Source organism: Talpa europaea, assembly GCF_964194135.1.
Source record: "Talpa europaea genome assembly, chromosome: 10".
In the NCBI taxonomy this organism is placed as follows: Eukaryota; Metazoa; Chordata; class Mammalia; order Eulipotyphla; family Talpidae; genus Talpa; species Talpa europaea.
In genome coordinates, this window is record NC_140077.1 from 52,549,866 (window position 1) to 52,568,820 (window position 18,955).

The 18,955-nt window shown below is 36.1% G+C and overlaps 1 protein-coding gene across 4 annotated transcripts in view; it reads left to right on the forward strand.

Moving 5' to 3' along the window:
* Positions 1 to 18,230, forward strand: part of FAM13C (family with sequence similarity 13 member C) — a gene marked incomplete at both ends in the record, with an annotated part of 113,303 nt that extends 95,073 nt beyond the window's left edge. For 2 of the 4 annotated variants that reach the window (XM_084246291.1, XM_084246293.1), the window contains 6 exons: positions 2,819 to 2,900; positions 4,209 to 4,417; positions 12,155 to 12,250; positions 12,943 to 13,139; positions 14,589 to 14,690; positions 18,107 to 18,230. In XM_084246291.1, the coding sequence (XP_084102417.1) occupies positions 2,819 to 2,900; positions 4,209 to 4,417; positions 12,155 to 12,250; positions 12,943 to 13,139; positions 14,589 to 14,690; positions 18,107 to 18,230 (810 nt within the window). The remainder of the gene's footprint in view (positions 1 to 2,818; positions 2,901 to 4,208; positions 4,418 to 12,154; positions 12,251 to 12,942; positions 13,140 to 14,588; positions 14,691 to 18,106) is intronic. The other 2 variants (XM_084246292.1, XM_084246294.1) reach the window with 2 other exon arrangements.
* Positions 18,231 to 18,955: the final 725 nt, after the last annotated feature.

Consider the following 18,955-nt stretch of genomic DNA (forward strand, 5'->3'; position numbering starts at 1 on the left):
CAAATGGATTCAGGAACAACAGGGGAAGAAAGCTTCATGGTCACTGCAGCCTCAGAATGTATAAAAGTCTGGTGTGATCAGAACCTTCTGTGTTTCAGGAAACTGGGCTTCCCCTTGCCCTTCCTGTCAGAGTGCCAGGCTGTGGTTAGAGGTTTGATATGCCAGTGACCTTTAATTGGTTATTATGTATAAGACTCTCCTTCCTGGCAGCCTAACTGTGGAACTAATGGCACCCACTGCTAATTTTTGAATCCATACTCCATCTGGGCCTCTGTGATAATCTGATGCTTATGTACTACTTACCTCTTTCCCTCTGTTTTTGAATGCAACCACTTCACATTTCTGTCCAAACCATGTTTTTCCATACAATTGATTTTATATTTAACTATAGTTAGATTAATGGACATTGAAAAGTGAGATGGCCCAATTCATGGAATTAGAGAATGTTATAATTGGAAGGGATCAGCCAGTCTTATTTCTTTTTTGACCATGAGAGAAACTGAGGCCCAAAGAAGGGAAGTGACTTCATTAGGATCATACAGCAAAGGATCATTTAGCTAAGAAAACAACTCGGGTCTTTTCATTCCTAATCAAGAAATCTTTGTGGCGTACCATAAATTTGGTCCAGTTTTGCCATCGGTTATGTGACTCAGGCGCCCATTTTTACTGCACTGAACAAAATCTACACTGTAATTTATGGGTGTGTGGCCCTTGGGGTCTATTAAACAGAAATATTTCTGTTCTGAAGTTATAAAGCTTGAAGATCCATAGCTAGTATATGAAAACTTTTCATGTGGCTTGAGAGCTGCCATCCTTGTGAGCTGGACTTAACCTTGTTTGAAAACTCCCCTAAGAGTAGGGAAATAAAAAAAAATCACTTCATAAAATTCAGCCTTAAATTTCTCCTAAGTCATATTGGCAATGGTGAAGATGAATTTCATTGGTACTCATAGGATTAGGATCTCAGTTTGGGTATTTTTCTAAAACAGTATTTCAAAAGATGGTATGATATATGACATGTGGCATATATCCAGTGAAAAAGATGTATTCCAGAGAACAAGATTTATTTTCAGATCAGAGCAGAGAATTCTGTGATGATTTTGAGAGACCAAATGTAAAACACTGACTGTCCATATAACAAGACTGTTACCAAGAGCCAGAGTAGTAGACCAGACCACGCATAGTGTGTCCGTCATTCCAGCATCCCCTGGGTAGGCCCAGGCTAGCTGTTTGGGAGGCACACCCATGTGTCACTGTCCGCATTCTTGAAATGAGGGTTTCCCTAGTGGAAATCATAATATTTTGTCTGAGTGCCTCTAGGACAAAGAGCACTCTTTATTTTCCTTCATTCTTCTTTTCCATCAGAATTTTAAAATGTATTGTTTTTATATCACTCTAGAAGCAACGGAACCTTGCCTTATGCTTCACAATAAACAAATCTAATCCCAAGGGCAATTAAAAATCCTTTCATATAAACACTACATTTTGTTTTGAACTTGAGAGGAACACATTCCTCTTCCTATTCCTCTTTCTCACTAACAACCTGCTGACATCATATGAATTTACAGGATCTTGAAAGAAATGTGGCAGAGCCACTGGACTTGGTCACTAACAAAGCACACATTTTCTGGCTGTTATTATAATGTTTATAATCATATCATCTTGAGCATACACTATAGAGTATGCTCAATTCAAAGGAATCAGTAGTTTTCTTGAACCTGCACTAATGTGGCCTTGATTCATTTAAGAAAGTTTGTTACTGATTTATGGGGATATACTTGCCACTTGTTCCTAGGTTTTTTTTTTTTTTTTTTCAATAGAAAATCTACTTTTATGCTCTGAGAATAAATACAGAAATCAAGGTGAAACATTTATGTGAGCAGTCATGTCCTTCTAAAATAAAAATTATATATTCTTATTGCTATAGTCAAGTGTAATTAACTACTTGACAGAACCTACATACCCTTCCACATCTGTTGTCAGTGTAGACATAATCAATATTCCTTTGTATACTACACTACTACGATCTTCTGTACTGCCAGTAAAAATAACAATAATATTTGTTTTTCTAGCTAATACATCTAGAGTGTTTAGCATGTGTGTGGACTGCTTTTCGATGTTTTACATATATTAATTTATCTCACACTGGGAGTTGCTATATTACAGTCTTCACTTGATAGATGAGACGGAGAGAGAGAAGCTAAATAACATGCCTAAGGTCACACACATGATTAAGTTTTATTTTAATGCTAATCCAGTAGGGTATTGAAACAGTGCAAGGAGATCTGGGTATTCCCCTGACATACTGAGTTCTGTCACATTTTCAAGATCCTGGGATAGCCTTTCTTTAGTTTGGAGGATATGACGATAGGAATTAATCTTCCAGTTTTCCCCAGACAGGTTATGGTCATAAACCTTATATGTGAGCAGAGGCAAGGGAGCAAGTGCAGGTTCATATCAGTGCAGTCATCTACACTAATGCCAAGAATGTCCTGGAAATGAGGTGTGAGGTGCTCAAAGGTCAATGAGGTTTAGGCTTTGGGGGCACTAGCATAGTCAGGGCTATGTTAAAAATGCTGTTTGCCTGTTGTGTTTATAAACATTGCCCATGACAAGATGACAGTGGGGAGGTGGTCAAGAATATTTGCTCTATTTTTCAGAAGCATCTACATCAGCTGGGGTTTTAATGCTTGAATTTCTCTCCAAGTTATATATGTGCCTGAATTATCTTTGTGTGCTTTGATTGTTACACTTTTGTTTTTACTTTATTCTCTCTCTCCTTTTCTCTCTTCCACCCCCACGTTTCTTCCCTTTACAGCCTTCACATGTTGACAAGACATCTGATCCTGAAGTCCTGAAATGGATGAATGATTTAGCTAAAGGTCGTAAACAACTCAAAGGTAAATGCCTTTTCTAAGGAAGAGAGCAGTTAAAATAATGATAATGTTCTCTAGAGTATTTGATTCTTTGCCACATGTGTCCCTTTTAGCACTATTTTCTGCCTAGATTGGAGGTCCCATTTTGATATAAAGGATCCTGGGTTCCCTTCATTATTTAGTAAACTTTTGAAGAAAAGGATTGAGGAACTCCCAACTTGCCAGTGGAATGATTCACTACAGCATCAGGAACATTTCAACAAGTGGAGCATTAATTTCCCTGGGTTCTGGATTCTTGGATGTCAAAAACAGAAGTGGCCTGAGCAATCATTTAATACTCCATGTACCCCATCACATAGATGAGGACTTATGCCCAGACAGAGGGAAAGATTACATAACTAGGAGGTGGTGATCTAGATATAAAACTCCATCTTTTGCCTCCTAATCCAGGGTTACTTCTCTTCTGGAGATTAATTAACTCAGAAGCTCAATTAAAAAGACTGGTTGCTTACCAATAAAAATTTATTTTCCTCTCTCCAAACTCACATTTCAGTATATCTCTATGTACATAGAGACTTGGGAGTTTTTCCACATTTCTAGAAGGATGATGATTAAGGAACTGGAAGGGAATGTTAATTCACTGGTATAGCTTTGTAATGATGTAGCAGGTTTATAAAATGAGCAGTGTTTAAATATCACACCAATGTATAAATTATTTCACTCAAATGACCAGTGCCCTAGCATATTCTGAAATGTAATTCCCTTAAAAGTCCCCAATGACTTTTTTATTTTTAATTTTGTTGGCTTCTATAAAGTCAAATTGCAATAATGCTTAATCTTGGATTTTAAAAACTGGCATTAGACAAAATTGTGAAATCTGTCCAATTGGGACTAGCTTTCCTATCTCCTCTTTCCTATTCTTCCTGTATTTTCTCAGAAGTACTTGCCTTTTCACAGAGGCTCCTAAAGACTGCAAAACTTTCAAAGCTCAAGTGAATGAATCTTTGAGGGTAGACTTTCTGGTTGCGGTGGAAATTTCAGTGCCAGGTAGCAGTGGTCTTCCTCCATAATTTCTGCTCCAAAATCTTAACCACTGAGTTACTCCCACACATGATCCTCCTCCTCCATGATCCTCAGCCTCTAGAGCCTCTGTTTCCACACCTGTTTATCCTGGTTACTAAGGCTGCCATTGCCCCATGGAAAGTCATCATTAGCTGTGTTCATTTCTACTGACTTGACCTCAGGGGAGAGGATTCCTGAAAGGAATAATTCTCTGCTTGTACTAAGATCAGTGAATTCTTCATGCTCATGTAACTCATGCCTTTCTCCTAGAACTAAAGCTGAAGCTGTCAGAAGAACAAGGGAGTGCTGCCAAAGGCCCACCTAGAAACCTATCCTGTGAGCAACCCACAGTGCCCAGAGAGAATGGGAAGCCTGAAGCTGTGGGCTCTGAGCCAAACTCCTCTGGAGAGGAGACTGCAGACATGGTGTTGACATGCATGAAGAAGAGAGAACAGCTTCCCTGTCAGGAGGATTCTAAGGTACCTCACCAGAGGGCCCAATACTCCACACACTGCCAGAGATTGTGGTTTTGACCAATTTGTCAGAGTAATCTGGTGTGACATACACATCTTTAGGATACTGGCTCTGAAATTTCCATCACATTAGTTCATAGTGGTCTGTTATTCATGACCTGGGGGTATTGCCTCACGATTCTAGGCTATGTTGCCATTCTAGGGGTTAGTGTGATCTATTGATGGGAAGCAAATGGCAAAGATAATAGGGTATGTCATATTCTTTTCCCCCCATTTTCATCCCATAAATTAGTAAATGAATTAGGACTAGCATTACAAGCCTATTTTACCATATATTTTAATAAAAATAATAAAGCAAGGTTAAAGTTTAAATAGTAATGAAGTTAGCCTAGTATTTTATATGACAAGAATAGAGAGATAGGGTTTCTTGAAGAGTATTAAGTAAAAACTTCAGCTTTACACATCTTTGTTTTGAAATCTGCATGACACCCAGAAAGAGTTGTCAGTAGGCATTTTAGATATATAAGCCCTGATCACAAAGAAAATATTATATTTTACAAGGAGGAAGGTGAGGGCAATTAATCTGTACCTGGTGAGCCTCCATCTTGCATATACTTGTCCTTATATTTCACTTACGTGAAGAATACCTCCTTGTAATCCTGTAAGTGACCAGGCAAGAGTGGTATGCTTGCCTGAAATAAGAGTTGTAGTTAACCTATCATTGCCCTCTGCTGTATGCCATTTTCCATCTCATGCTATACTTTAAATTTCTTGAGTGGAAGGATTATTTGTTGCACATCATCTTGCAGTGACTGTACATAGTAGATACTGAATAAATGTTTGCTGGATGAATAGACAAATGAGTATATTTAACTTTGGGGTGAAATTTTCTTAGGGAGAATGCTGCTTTCCCTTGTTCTATTGTACATTTTCTGGTCTTAGCAGCAACATATGTCAATTCATAAAAGGCTCATAGCCTCATGGACTGGTCATTTACATTGGGATTTGTGTATACGTAGAAATAGGTCCTTGGCCATCATTATGAAATATCTTTAGATTTGAAAATAGTCAATATTCATTGTGATGAGTAAATATAAGATTTTTATTCACTTGATCAATTCACCCCTCCCCCTCTGAAAGATTCTGGACTTTTGTGAAAGCCAGTGGGTAAGTGGATAACTTCTATGTATGAGTGTGCATATGTGCGCATGCACACACACACATATGGCACACTGTGGTTTTTCCATCCTGCTGTATTTCCTATATTTTATAGCTACTTTGATTATAATGCCCAAGGGCCAGTACCGAAAACCTAATTCTATGTTTTAGTCAATAGACAAGGACAGTGAGGAATCACTTGGGATTGGTGTAAGACTTAGAGCAGCACTGAGCACTTGAATGTGCCGCTGTCTAACCCGGTATACTTGGCAAGTGAATTAATGCTTGAGATTCAATTTTCTCATATATAAAACATAGATCATATCTACTTATATAATTATTATGACAGTAAAGTGAGATGCCTGGTGATTGGTGGGCATTCATTTGCAAAATGATTTAAGCAGCTACTTTATATTATAACCTATGATACATGCTGGATACAAAAAATAAGATAGAGAAGTCATGGGAGTTACTGCCCTCATGGGAGAGGGGATACAACAAACAGCTTAATAAATAAAATCTTCAGAGAATTTAGTAAGTACTATACAAAGAATTAAAGTGATGGATGTGGTTTCTACTTTCTTTAGGGTTATTAGGAAGGCTGATAAGGTGACATATATGAAGAAGAATCAGTAGGCCAAGAGAACAGCAAAGAGCATTCTAGACAGATGAACTGCAAGTATAAAGGTCTTTAAGGAAGAGCTTATATGTACTTGGAAGTCTAAGGGCTGGAGCATAGGATGGCAGGAGATGAAGTCAGGAAGATACCTTGGGGCCCATCACACAGAGGCTTTAGTCCATGGAAGTATTATAAGCAAGAAAGTGACATGGTGTGATTTACATTTAAAAGGTTGTATGGAGAATAAATCATAAGGAAAAAAAGTGGAAAAGAGATGATGAAATGACCAGCTGGGAAATGGAAAGAAGTAGACATATGCAAAGTATATTTTAGATATAGAATCAAAGGACTGAATCATTGAATGGGAGGACAGGGAGAATCTAAAATAATGAGGAAACATTTACTGAGATGGGTAACACTAGATGAGCAGATGTCGGGGCTAAAAACTCAGAAGGTCTGTTAATTTCAGGATCTTTGAGGAATAGGGTGACTGACTATTCTACTTTCTCTGGGCTTTTCTGGTTTTATCACTGAAAATTCAATGTCTTCTAAAATGCCTTATTCCTGAGGAAACTGGCATAGTTGGTCACTCTAATGAGGCATCTGAATCAAATAGGAATATAAAAACCAGTGTCTGGAGATCAGAGACAAATTGCATTCTTTAGAAGTCATCTTTATATAACTGCCAACTGTGTTTTAGATGAAGTATTTGTTGAACTGTTTAATAAGTGTCAGAAACTCCTTCAAATAAACTTAGTATTTCTCTAGGAGGCTGAAGTTAAAGCCTTTAAATAGACAGCATCTAAAGTAGAAATGCAGGCCTCAGTACCTAAAGCTGCAGTATTATTCCTCAGAGAGCTTAACAGAGGAAACCATGAAGTGGATATAAGATGAGTCTTAAGAGGGATTCCAGAAATCACAACAGAATCAATGAGGAGTGTAAATTTCCAAAAGAGCCATATTATTCCTGGCTCCCCAGTGAGCTCATTAGCATGTGAGATGATCTTATTAGGTCGCATTTCTTTAAACTCAAATTGACAGATGATATCCATTTGGGGTCCTTGCTTTACTGCTGAAGATTCATTAAATATTAAAACTTCCGGAATGAAGAATTCGTTCTTTTCTAGAGAGACTTTTATTATGACTTTCTGAAATATTTGCATTTGATATTTAGTCAGAAATCATATTAAATCTGATAAATCTGACAGCAGTGCCTTCTCAGTTCAGATATTGCTACTGAGCAATTTTCTTCTCTCATCTATGGATGATTTTTGAAAATAATCATTACTGGGTCACAGGAATATCCATAGAGCACTGGAAATGAATGAATCATCCCCTGATTGTAGTAGCTATCTGTGTCCTCTTTTCTCTTAAAAATCCCAAATTAGCACTGGAACATACACCCATGTTTTTGCCCTTTCTAGGAACTGTAGTTTGGAGTCAGGTGCACAACATAAATTAACAAGTGGGTGAGTAATGGCACTTACTTCTAGTCCTTCACCAACTGTAGGATCTTTGAGGAGGGAAGCAAGTTTTTTAAAAGGCAAAATTACCCATTTTATCTTTTTATATCAAATAAAAATTTAATAACTGAATAGTGAGTTGTTTGTGTTGAAGAAAGACTTTTAAGTAAGAGTACTGAAAGAAAAATCCTTTTATATTCTTCTGCTTACTTATCCCTTTTTTTTAAAGAAAAAAGATTTAGTTTGAATAGGCGATAATTTCTCATATAGTTTAATAAGAAAATGCAAAAGGCAGTAAAAAGACTCCTTAACCTCATCTGGCAGATCCATCTCTAAGCTCTCCCATTCACTAGCAGGTAACTATTATATTAATGATTTATGTGTCCTTTGGAATTTCTTTTTTTTTTTTTTAAGATTTTATTTATTTATTTATACAAGCACTGGGTACAGTCAGAAGCACGGGAGGGTGAGAGAATTCACCAGAGCCAGAGCGGGGAACAGAACAGGCAGATGAAGAAATACACTGCTAAGGGGAGCAGCGGGCACAGCAGGAGAGGTCTGTTGCGCCATGTGGGACCCTCACCGGTGGCCGGGGATTGAACTGGCGCTGCAGAGGCTGCAGGCAGCCCAGCACTCAACCGCTGCACCATCAGGAGAGGCCCCTTTTGGAATTTCTAAATAAAGCATATATAGGAAAGTATTAATACACATGCTTAACTGCCTCCTTTAAGTAAATGATAGCAGTTTCTGCAATTATGTATCATTTTTTCACTTTTTATATTTGGATAGTTTTTTATATCAAAAAATAATGTCTCATTTTTAAATTTTTTTTTATTTATGCATACAAGAATAGGGATCTAGGCCAGAGGTGCAAGGGGTGAGAAGATTCACCAGAGACAGTGGGGAGCAGAACATGCAGATCTGCTGAAATGCACTGCTGAGGGAAGTAGTAGGCAAGACAGGAGAGGTCTGCTGCGCCATGTGGGTTAGCTCCCTGGCCTGGGATTTAACTCATGCAGCAGTGCCTGGCGAAAGCTTGATGGTGCTGAGACTTTAACCCCTGTACCACCAGGGAGCTTCTCATTAAAAAAAAAAAAAATATTCTGTAGTAGCACCATGGCATTCTGTTATTAGTGTTATACATTGATAGTAATCTCAAGTTAACCAGTTTGATAGCTAAATAACCTCAAGTACTCCTGACTTTGTGTGGGATACTTACATATGGTAACATTAAAATTTATCCTCATCCAAGCTTCACGGCCTCCCTGGTGACACAAGGGGTTAAGTCTCAGTATTATGAAGCTATCCACAGCCACTGCAGCACAAGTTGGATCCCCGGCCAGGGAGCTGACCCACATTGTGCAGCAGACCTCTCCTCCTGTTTAGCCTGCTGCTCCCTTCAGCAGTGTATTTTCAGTCAATCTGCCTGTTCTGCCCCCCACTCTGTCTATGGTGAATCCTTTCACCACCACCCCTGCACCTCTGGCCTGTACCCCAGCTCTTGTATACATAAAATAAGTCAATCTTAAAAAAAAAAATCCAAGCTTCAGAGATTACACCATTTCCTATGTCAAAAATGGCTTGTAAACTTTGAAGGTAATTATCTGAATTCATGTCTCTGGTTTCAAGGCCATTATTAATCCCTGCTTGGAAGTCTAAACTGACCAAACCATTCTTTTCAGCAGTTGTTTTGTATGATGATATTCATTACAGACTTTCATGCTGTTTGGCTGACCAGTTATTTCAAATAGATTTAGTCCACATATACTGTCTCCCTCAATACGGGAAACATAGGATCCAACTGGCAGGTTTTGAGTCCCTAAAACTAAAAACTAATAGTCTCATCACTCACTGCCCAGAGAATAGAGAATCACTTTTATGTCTTTTTCAGGAAGAGTACATTTATGGGAATGGTTTGTTAATTTTATTTCAAATTTCTGTGGTTTACTATGGAAGAATACATGGGACCAGTGGCATGAGGATTGGTGGAGAGGGCAATGTAAGCTATGACATATGGCAGTTTTTCCCCCAAACAATTTTCTGAGCAGTTCCAAGGAAGAAATATACTTAGTCTGGCCACTCAGCAGAAAGCAGTCTGCCTCTTGAAAGCTAGGTTGTTTTAGGCTACTATTTCAAACCTTGTTGATTCAAATAACCTGCAAGATAGAGGATCAAGATTCTTTTTCCTTTGGCAAAGATGTCAAGCTATCAGCAAATTATATCAAATCATGTTAAATGCCCAATCCCCTGTTGCTCAGATACCTTTTATTTTCACTCCTTCTGATACCATAGAATATAGAGGAGTGAAAAGTAAGTATTTTTAGAGGTTTAGTACCTTGTTTATCTTTCACACTTGTCAATCAGTTGGTCATCTGGATCTCTCTCTGGCAATTTTAGGTTATTCAACATGGTACTTGTTTCCTCCATTCTCATAACAAAAATCAAAGGTTAGATATATTGAATATAAAACAATTACCAATATGTAGGATTAGGGAGGGAAGAGGCATTTCGGAAATTGAAAGCTGTTGAATTCAGAAAACTGATTTTTACCAGAAAGTGGAGAGGAACAATAAAGTCTAATGTATATCTGCCCTTTTGTTTTGGGGTACCTATTCAGCAGAGCCCAGCTATCTCTTGACTCAGTATCCTTCATGAGCTGACTTTGCATGCCTTGTAGAGCTTCTCTTCACAGGCCTATAAGTAGAGGAAAGCTCCTGGACACGGTCTCACCCCTACTTTTTCAGGCAGCCTTCCTTCCAAGTCTGTTTGAGGATAAACAGTTCTGAAACTAGAGTTTTGACAGTGTCTTATACTTAAGACCATTGAATGCTGTCTTTGGGTATCAGTCTGGTAATGATGCTAAGAGTAAAACAAGGAAATCATCAGAGTGAAAGATGAATGTAAACACTGTACATGTTCCCTGGTTTTCATCTAGCATCTGTGGAAGATAATTTTCTATAATGGCATTCCTCATTCTAACTTGTTTTTTGGCTACTCTGTTTTTCTTGTTTAGACTAAATTTAGCTTTGGTAGAATCCAGAGAATATACCAAAAATGAATAAAATCACAAAAATCAAATTTTTGTGACAGATGCCAATAATAGTGAAATGCATTGTTTGTTGAAGTATTTTCTAAGAAATAGAAGCACCAATAAAAAACATTACTTCAACATTTTCTGAACTTAGGGTTTTTTCCTATTACCTATTAAATCCCCTTGGGATACATGAAAGGACTTAATTTTCATGGAAAGGTGTCATGACTAAGAAAATGTTTAAGGAATGATCGGGCTAGAAGCAAAAGACTCTTGAGGTTACTTAACCAATTCTTAGAAGGCATCTACAGAGATCTTCCTACTGAAAATAAGAGCGCTGTAGCTTATAGAATGTGGAATTTATATGAAAATTGTTAAAAATTGGAGTCATTTTGCGTATAAATTTGGGATATGTTGTGAACTGAGAGACTTCAAAGAAATTTGACATAATCTGTGTCCTCAAGAAACTTCAACTTTATTTGGACAGACGAAATTGAAACACAGAAAAACAATGAAGGGCCAGATAACAAGATAAGAGATTTTTGGAGAAAGGAAGACAGACTGGAACAGAATGGTTCTCAACTGGTATGGGGATAGGGTAGCATAGGAATTATTCTGAAGCTTAAAAATATACATATTGGAGCCATTTTCTCTTCCCTTGAGATTATCAATAGGGGACTTGGGAGGCAGAGCTGGCTAGCACACTTGGGAATATTTACCTTGAGAAGATAACAGGGTCATTATTCTATGTGCAGCTTTCCACCATTTTCCTTCCACTACCTGTCAAGTGAGAACTATTGGACTAGAGTGAAAGGGGGGTTGTGTGTAGTAGATAATATGGAAAACTAACACAGGGCATGTAGCAGGAAGGAAAACCAAAGCAAGCAGACGATATTGTGATCTGTTGAAAATAAAGCTTAGGGACCAGTCATACAGCAGAGGGGTATTGAATGTACTGGAGGAATAAGAAATTATGAAATATTTTAGTTGGAACAAACTTTGTAATTCCAACTACCTTGTTAGGTAGGAAATTGTGAATTCAGAGTTGATTATTTTATTCAAAATAGTTAGAGCTAGCTAGTAAACAGGTATAAAACCCAAGCATGTGGTGAAGACCGGGATAGGATTGGTGTTTGTAAATATAATTATAAAATATGTATATGTTCCAGAAGAAATACCAATAGGTCTTGATTATTAACTGGATTTTTTCAGAACAAAGTGAGGAATATGGTATTATCATTTATACATCACGAACTCCTTCAGCCAGTTTTAAAAATATCTTTCTAAACTTGGATCTATCCTTTAAGAAACTTTTCCTAGAAGAAAACTGGCATGTGCTCTAATTACTGTTTTATTATATATTATAATGCCTTACTTCGAAGCTTCAAAACATTTTTTTTAACCTGCTAAAAATAGTGACATGTTTTATTCTTGTCTGAGAAAGAAACAATAATGAATATCATGTTTTTCAGGAAACTAAGCAAGACAAGAATCTCATAAAGCCTCTTTATGACCGATACAGAATTATCAAGCAAATCTTGTCAACACCTTCCCTTATTCCAACAATTGTAAGTCACAATGCTTATATTAAGTAGAAATCTGCACTTGTGCTTTATTTTTATTTTTTAGGGAGGCAGTGCTGTGAGTTATAAAGCAATCTTCTTGGAAATCTCTGCTTCTAGCAAAACTAGTTGTTATTTTTTAAAAGTGGAAATATGTTTCCCTCAACCCCAGTACTATACTTAACAGTGGCTGATAATTAAAGCTATTGCATAGTGAGAATATTTCACAATTGTATTTTGAAGCCAATTTTAACATTTGCTGTCATAGCTTGGATGAGAAGAAATGATGTATTTCACTTTGGTATTGTCTAATTTATAATGCAGCTAGATCAAACCAAACCTTTCTAGTCTGTTTTTTTCCTTTCATATGAAAATTGACAGTATGTTGCTTGATATAATACAACATTGTTTTTATACCATTATAGGTAGATTTATTTCAATAGAAAATGTGAATACTGAAATTGAATTAAACTTCTTTTAATAAAGAATGACTTACAGGAATATAGAAATAGAAAAGCTCCATAAACCCTTACTCCATAGATATTGAAACAGTCACTTGGCCAGGATATTCATATAAAAAGAAAGAAGTATTAAACTTAAGTATACTTTCATGGTATCTATTTATGACTCCCCTTCCTGTTTTTGCTTCAAGGGGTGCTTAGTATTTTGTGACTTTATTTAAATCTGCCTGTGGTAAGCAGGAGGAAGAGGATTCTGATGAAGAGTGTCCAAAGGGAAGTCAACAACCTTTGCCGGATCCAACATCTCACCTTCCTGTTGCTGACCACCTCACCTACTCTAACGAGAGTGAGCCTGTTAGGGTCCTGCTACCAGATGAAAAGAAGGAAATCAAACAACCAGCCCTCTCCATGTCCAATTTACATGAGGCCACCATGTGAGTGTGAAACCTAAAGTGAGGAGTCTCCTGTTCACTCCTTTTTGTTTGGGGTACCACACAAAATAAATTCAAAGGATATATAAAGAAATAAAAAAAATATAGAGACTATATATAAAGAAATTTAAAAGAGCTTTTTTGACTAAAAAAATCCATCACAGTAGTCCTAAAAGTATAATCTAGTGGTTTTCTTAACTGGAGAATTGAGAAGACAAAATCATGAGGAACCAAGGCTCCCAAGAGGGTCCTAAAGATGCCATAAATGCTAATGTGCAGTTTGCTGTCGTCACTTATCTTTTCAGCAGGACCCAACCTTGGCAGCGTGTGAAGTAGAGCAGGCCTTTGAAAATGCTTACCAAAGGAATTGGGATCCTGTATGGGTTAAGAGTTGTCAGGGGGATCATTTTGGTCTATTCCATTTAGTGAGATGGTTCCTTTAGACTGGGAATCCCCTTGCCCTTAAGTAAATGAGCTGCCCTTTGGCCCCTAATAGCTTCTCAGGGAGGAGCCATTTGGATTTTCATTAGTAGCATTACTGCTATCAGTATCATTAGCTAGTAGTTGAAATTCCTCTGGATCATTTGGCCTTCTTTGGTTTGTATATTACTGGCCAGATTATGAGATTTTCTTTTAATGTGTATTATAGTGTGGAGAATGAATGCTTCAAGACAGGGATAGAATCCTCACAAATAGATGAGGTGAAATCAAGGACTAAGTTGTGAGTTGAGTTTTAATGTGCTTGTAGAATCATTTGGTACCTCAGTTCAAGCTCATAGAAGAGTGCAGAAAATCAATCTATTTTCCTTTTCTTTCTTCCCTCTCTCTTTCTATCCCTCCCTCCCTTCATTTATTTATTCATTTATTGGTTGTTCTAAAGCAGCTATTAACTTGGGGGGGGGCATTGTATTTTTTTCTAAAGTAATGGAATTTTTTTAAAGAAAGTGCCCATATATAATTTTAAGGCATTTACAGTCTCTCAAACCATAAACAAGTTTCCCAGATAAAAATTTCTACTCTAACATTGTGACTTTTCACTGTTAGTAAAGTAAGAAGAATTTCAGTGTAACTATAGGTTCTTTTGAGTCTTAATTTTATTCCCCTGCGTTTTTCCATTGTCAATATACTCTCTTCCTCTTGTGCCTCAACAAATACTGATGAGTATCCTTCATAATGCCTGTTACTCATCTATTCATATGCCACTGCCCTCACCATTGTTAATAATGGGCTTAATTTGTTCTTTCTTCATTCCTATGGCTTGTTTTATTTCCTCTGCTTATATGCTTCCCTATAGTCAGGCTGTGTATGTGTGTGTATTTCATACTTATTCAATAGCTAGTCTTTTAGATAGAATACTATTATAAATGATTTGCTGAGCAGATAAATCTATTCATGATGACTTATCAGTTACACCAGAGCTCAGTAATGACAAATATATTTTACCTGATATAGGCCTGTACTTCTTGACCATCTCCGAGAAACTAGGGCTGATAAGAAGAGACTTCGGAAAGCCTTACGAGAATTTGAAGAACAGTTTTTTAAACAAACAGGAAGGTAAGTGTGGGCAGAGATCTTTTTAGGCTAACATTTCCAAGGAAACAATTGTTTAGACTACATTTTTTTTTGCAGTAACAGTGACTTTATACAAGATACCATTTCCACTGTGATTCAGTCTTAGGATTTATCTAATGTAATATTCTCATTAGAGATTTTTATGGAATATAAAAATAGTATGTGGGTAGTATAACTTAAGTTATACTATCAAATAAAATATCAAACTTTAAAAAATTATGGATAACTTACAGAAATTCCTAACTTTGCATAATAAATCTCCTGATAACTTTTTAATTTATCTAAACCTTTAATAAATCGATTTGATTTTCCAAACAGTATAATATTTTTGTTGGTGGTTACTTAGTTCCACAACTTATTTCCTATTTCAGTACACAGTTCTTCCTTTGCTTTAAATATATGTTCTAAACTTCAGGATTGTCCCTTACTTTTTTATTTCAGGATTTGGTCAAAAGTTCATATGTACTCTTTCTACCCCTTAGATAAATGTTTAGCTATAGCCTCTATTTGTCCTTTGTTTTTCAATGTCAACCTAAGTCTCTGATGCACTCGGCTAGTTTCTTCTAATTTTTTGAAAAAATTATGAGATAGGGCCTCCCTGGTGGCACAAGGGCTTAAGTCACAGTGCTATCAAGCTATCACCAGCCACTGCAGCATGAGTTCAATGTGGGTTAGCCAGGGAGCTAACCCAAATGGCACAGCAGACCTCTCCTGTCTCTCCTTTTGCTCCCTTCAGCAGTGTATTTCAGTAGATCTTCCTATTCTCCCCATTTTGTCTCTGGTGAATCCTCTCATACCCTGTACCTCTGGCCTAGATCCATGCATAAATAAATAAAAATAAATCTTAAAAAAATGAAATAATTATGAGATAAGGGTTATTGATCTACTTTTAGAAGAGACAAAAACAAGACAGTTATCCTGTGCCTCAGTTTCCATGTCGTAAGATGAAATGATTGGGCTACTTTGGGGGAAGGTATATGACGGATTGCAAATCATATAGGATTGCAAGTCTTTTTTTAAAAAGTATAACTTTCCAAAAATCACAAAGTTATTAACTGGCAAAGGTGGGGATTAGTGCTATATTAACTCCTTGGTATTCCTCTACATCTAGGCATATGTCTTTCCTAAACTGCTTTCATTTCAGTAGTCTCAGGATTGCCCTGATAGAGAAGGAAAGTTTTCTAAAACCACTTGAAAGCTTGTTCTACTCACCTCTTAGCAACATTTCCAGGGCTTAGTCCCCCAGGGCCATTCACTAAGACTGATCCTATGAAGTCAAAACCATTTGGCATTCGGCAAAATAACAGATGTAACCCACCTAGTTCTCTACTAGAATTTCCCTTTCAAGTTGATTGGCTCAGCTAAACTCCTGTTTCTGTTGTTCTTACTTAATTTAGTGAGAACTGTTATGTGGTTGCTAAATTTAGAATATAAAACATAATTTGTTTTCCTCTTCCACTTTCATTTTTTTTATTTAACAAAATTTCCATACAGATTTTACTTTTACATTTTTAGTTATTTGAATCCAAGAGTCTATTTTAAAGAGTTTGAGAACTTCCCAAAGTGCCAGTAGTCTTGCCTAATGGATCTACAGTGGTACTCGACATACAGTTTCCTATATAGAGAAGCTAGTTATGTTCTACATAAGAGTAGTCTACTGCACCTGTGAGTCCTAAACCCACTTCAGACATACTTATATTTCATTGAGGTTGTATGCTTCTTGTGGTAGTATATTTAAACTAAATGCAAAATTGGTGATATATTACAACTAAAATCAAATAGTTGAATGGCTAAGAAATTATGAATCTTTTTTCCCCCTCCCCTAGAAATATGAATCTTAATCTTGTTTTCTTAAGACATTTTATTGGGAAGGTTTAACTATCCATATGATAAAATAATCATGGGTATGATTTCACTAGAAATTGGAAGGCATGGTGATTTCTTGGTAATATTTACCATACAAGAGGCACGACAGTCATATAGGTATTATATATTATTAAAAAGTATGAGCCAGGAACTATACTAAGCAACTTACCATGTTTTATAAAGTGGGAAACCAACTTCAAAAAAATAATTAGCAAAAATGTTCATTCTAGTCAACATATTCTTGTTAGTCAAAATGGATTAGTATGCAGGAACAGAGAAAATTATGTTGATCATTGTTTCCTTGTAAATTAGACTATTTCTTCACTTATCACTGTTTACAAAAATTAAGGTGAGTATTTAGATACTCAGTAATAAGTTTAGCTCATAATGCAGAATGGAGGCAAAGGAATTATATAAATTATATAAATTAATAAGAATTCTGTAGATTGGTCTACTATTTTGAGTTCTTTACTGGAAACCACAGGGCAATGTATAGTGGTACAACTCAAGCTGAGAAATATGTTCTTAGAGAATCCTTATAGATTAGTTATTTTTATTTGTAAGAGAGATATTTATCAGTATTGGGAAATAGAAAGAGGTACATGTAAAACATTAAATGCTATTTACCCATGTTCAGCTTACTATTACTGGATAGTATTTTTCTTTATATTCAATAAAAACTATGGTGATTCAATTCATATTTTTCATGCCTAAATTTCCAAGTCATGAATGGAACTATTTTGAAAGCAACTGACCATCTTACCAACCAAAAGAAGACAAGTCTGAGACCCTGAGGCAATATTGCCTTTTAGAAAGCATATCCTGGGAACATAGTTTTGTGGGAAGGAAAATGGCTTCAACTACAGAAGTACCCAATTATTTTTCAAAGTAAATGGAAAAAGCATGTAGTGGTTGTAATGCATATGTATAAAAATCTATGCATTGTCATACGTCTGGTAGGACTAATATGGAGAGACTCATTGCAATTTACATCCGTAAAGTAATCAGGAAACTTCTCAGTAATTCTGTTACACATTAGTAGAGACACATTTGAAGAAAATTTGGAAATGTTTCATGTTTATAAGGTAGTTGTTGTATTTATTTCCTCTATCATAAATTCATAAATTATTTCTATAACATAATTTTTATAGTTTTTTTGATATTTTTAAATAACTGTCATTATAAAGAGTGAACATTCTCCTAGGCATAGAACTATGGTAAGTAATGGGAGAATAACTTGAAGGTTCTGGTTTTTGTTTTTCTCATCACATCCTTTCAGTTGCCCCAGTGTTAAATATCTTCACGGATTCATATATATGCAAAACACCTGTGAACTCCAAGTTGTCAAAATGCACTATTATATAGAAACTTAAGAACACATGAAAAAGGGAGTGAATGAAGGTAAAGAGATGGTAAAGTGATATGATGCAAAAATCAAGAAATTGCTACCACGTATTTTTTCATGTAAGAATTATAACAGGATTTTTAATGACTTAATTCATTATGAATTTTCTGTATTTTCTGCTTTGCAGAAGTCCACAAAAGGAAGACAGGATACCAATGGCAGATGAGTACTATGAATACAAGCATATAAAAGCCAAACTGAGACTATTAGAGGTCCTTATCAGCAAACAAGATGTGGCCAAAACTATTTGAGGTTCAGGAACTGTTTGTGATCACTTTCAACCAAGATAAACTGAAGTTAATTTTCCTCTTCTATTCTTGCTAAGTAGTGTTGACATACAGAAAATGGAAGCACTTTAGTGGTAGTATTATCTGTTTTTAAGAAGGAATGGTAAGTATAATTATAAATGAGCAGGAGGGATTTAAATGGGGGATGGACAACAAATAAGAGTGCAACTGGGAAAAAAAAATTCAGCTTCTTCCAGGCCAAGGAGAAAACTCAGTCAATATAATTATTTCAGGAAGTATCTAATATTTTAGCAAGCTTAATAAATAGCATCCACTTGTTCAATGTTAGGGAAGTCTGTTTAGTGTCCAAAGATTGCTTAAATTGATGTAAGGAAAAGGGCATGATTTTAAAAATTCAGTTAGAGGAGAAAAAGAAACTGCATTTTTATGTAGAAAAGGATGCAGCTAGCAAGAACATAATTTATTTGAAACTTCTACTAGATTTTTAAGTGATTAAAAAAAACTTACCTTGTCCCTTAAGTCTGCTAGGCTTTCAATACCCTAAAATATACTAGAATGTGTCCCCGCTAATTTTTTATTTCTTTATAAAAACAGCACATTGTTTTATGTTATTTGAAATTTTACATTTCTGATTACCAAAGTTCATTCTGGTAGCATGTACTTTGTGAATTATCTTTGTCTAAAATTGACAGATGTTTATATTAAAATATTGTATTAAAATTTGAAAA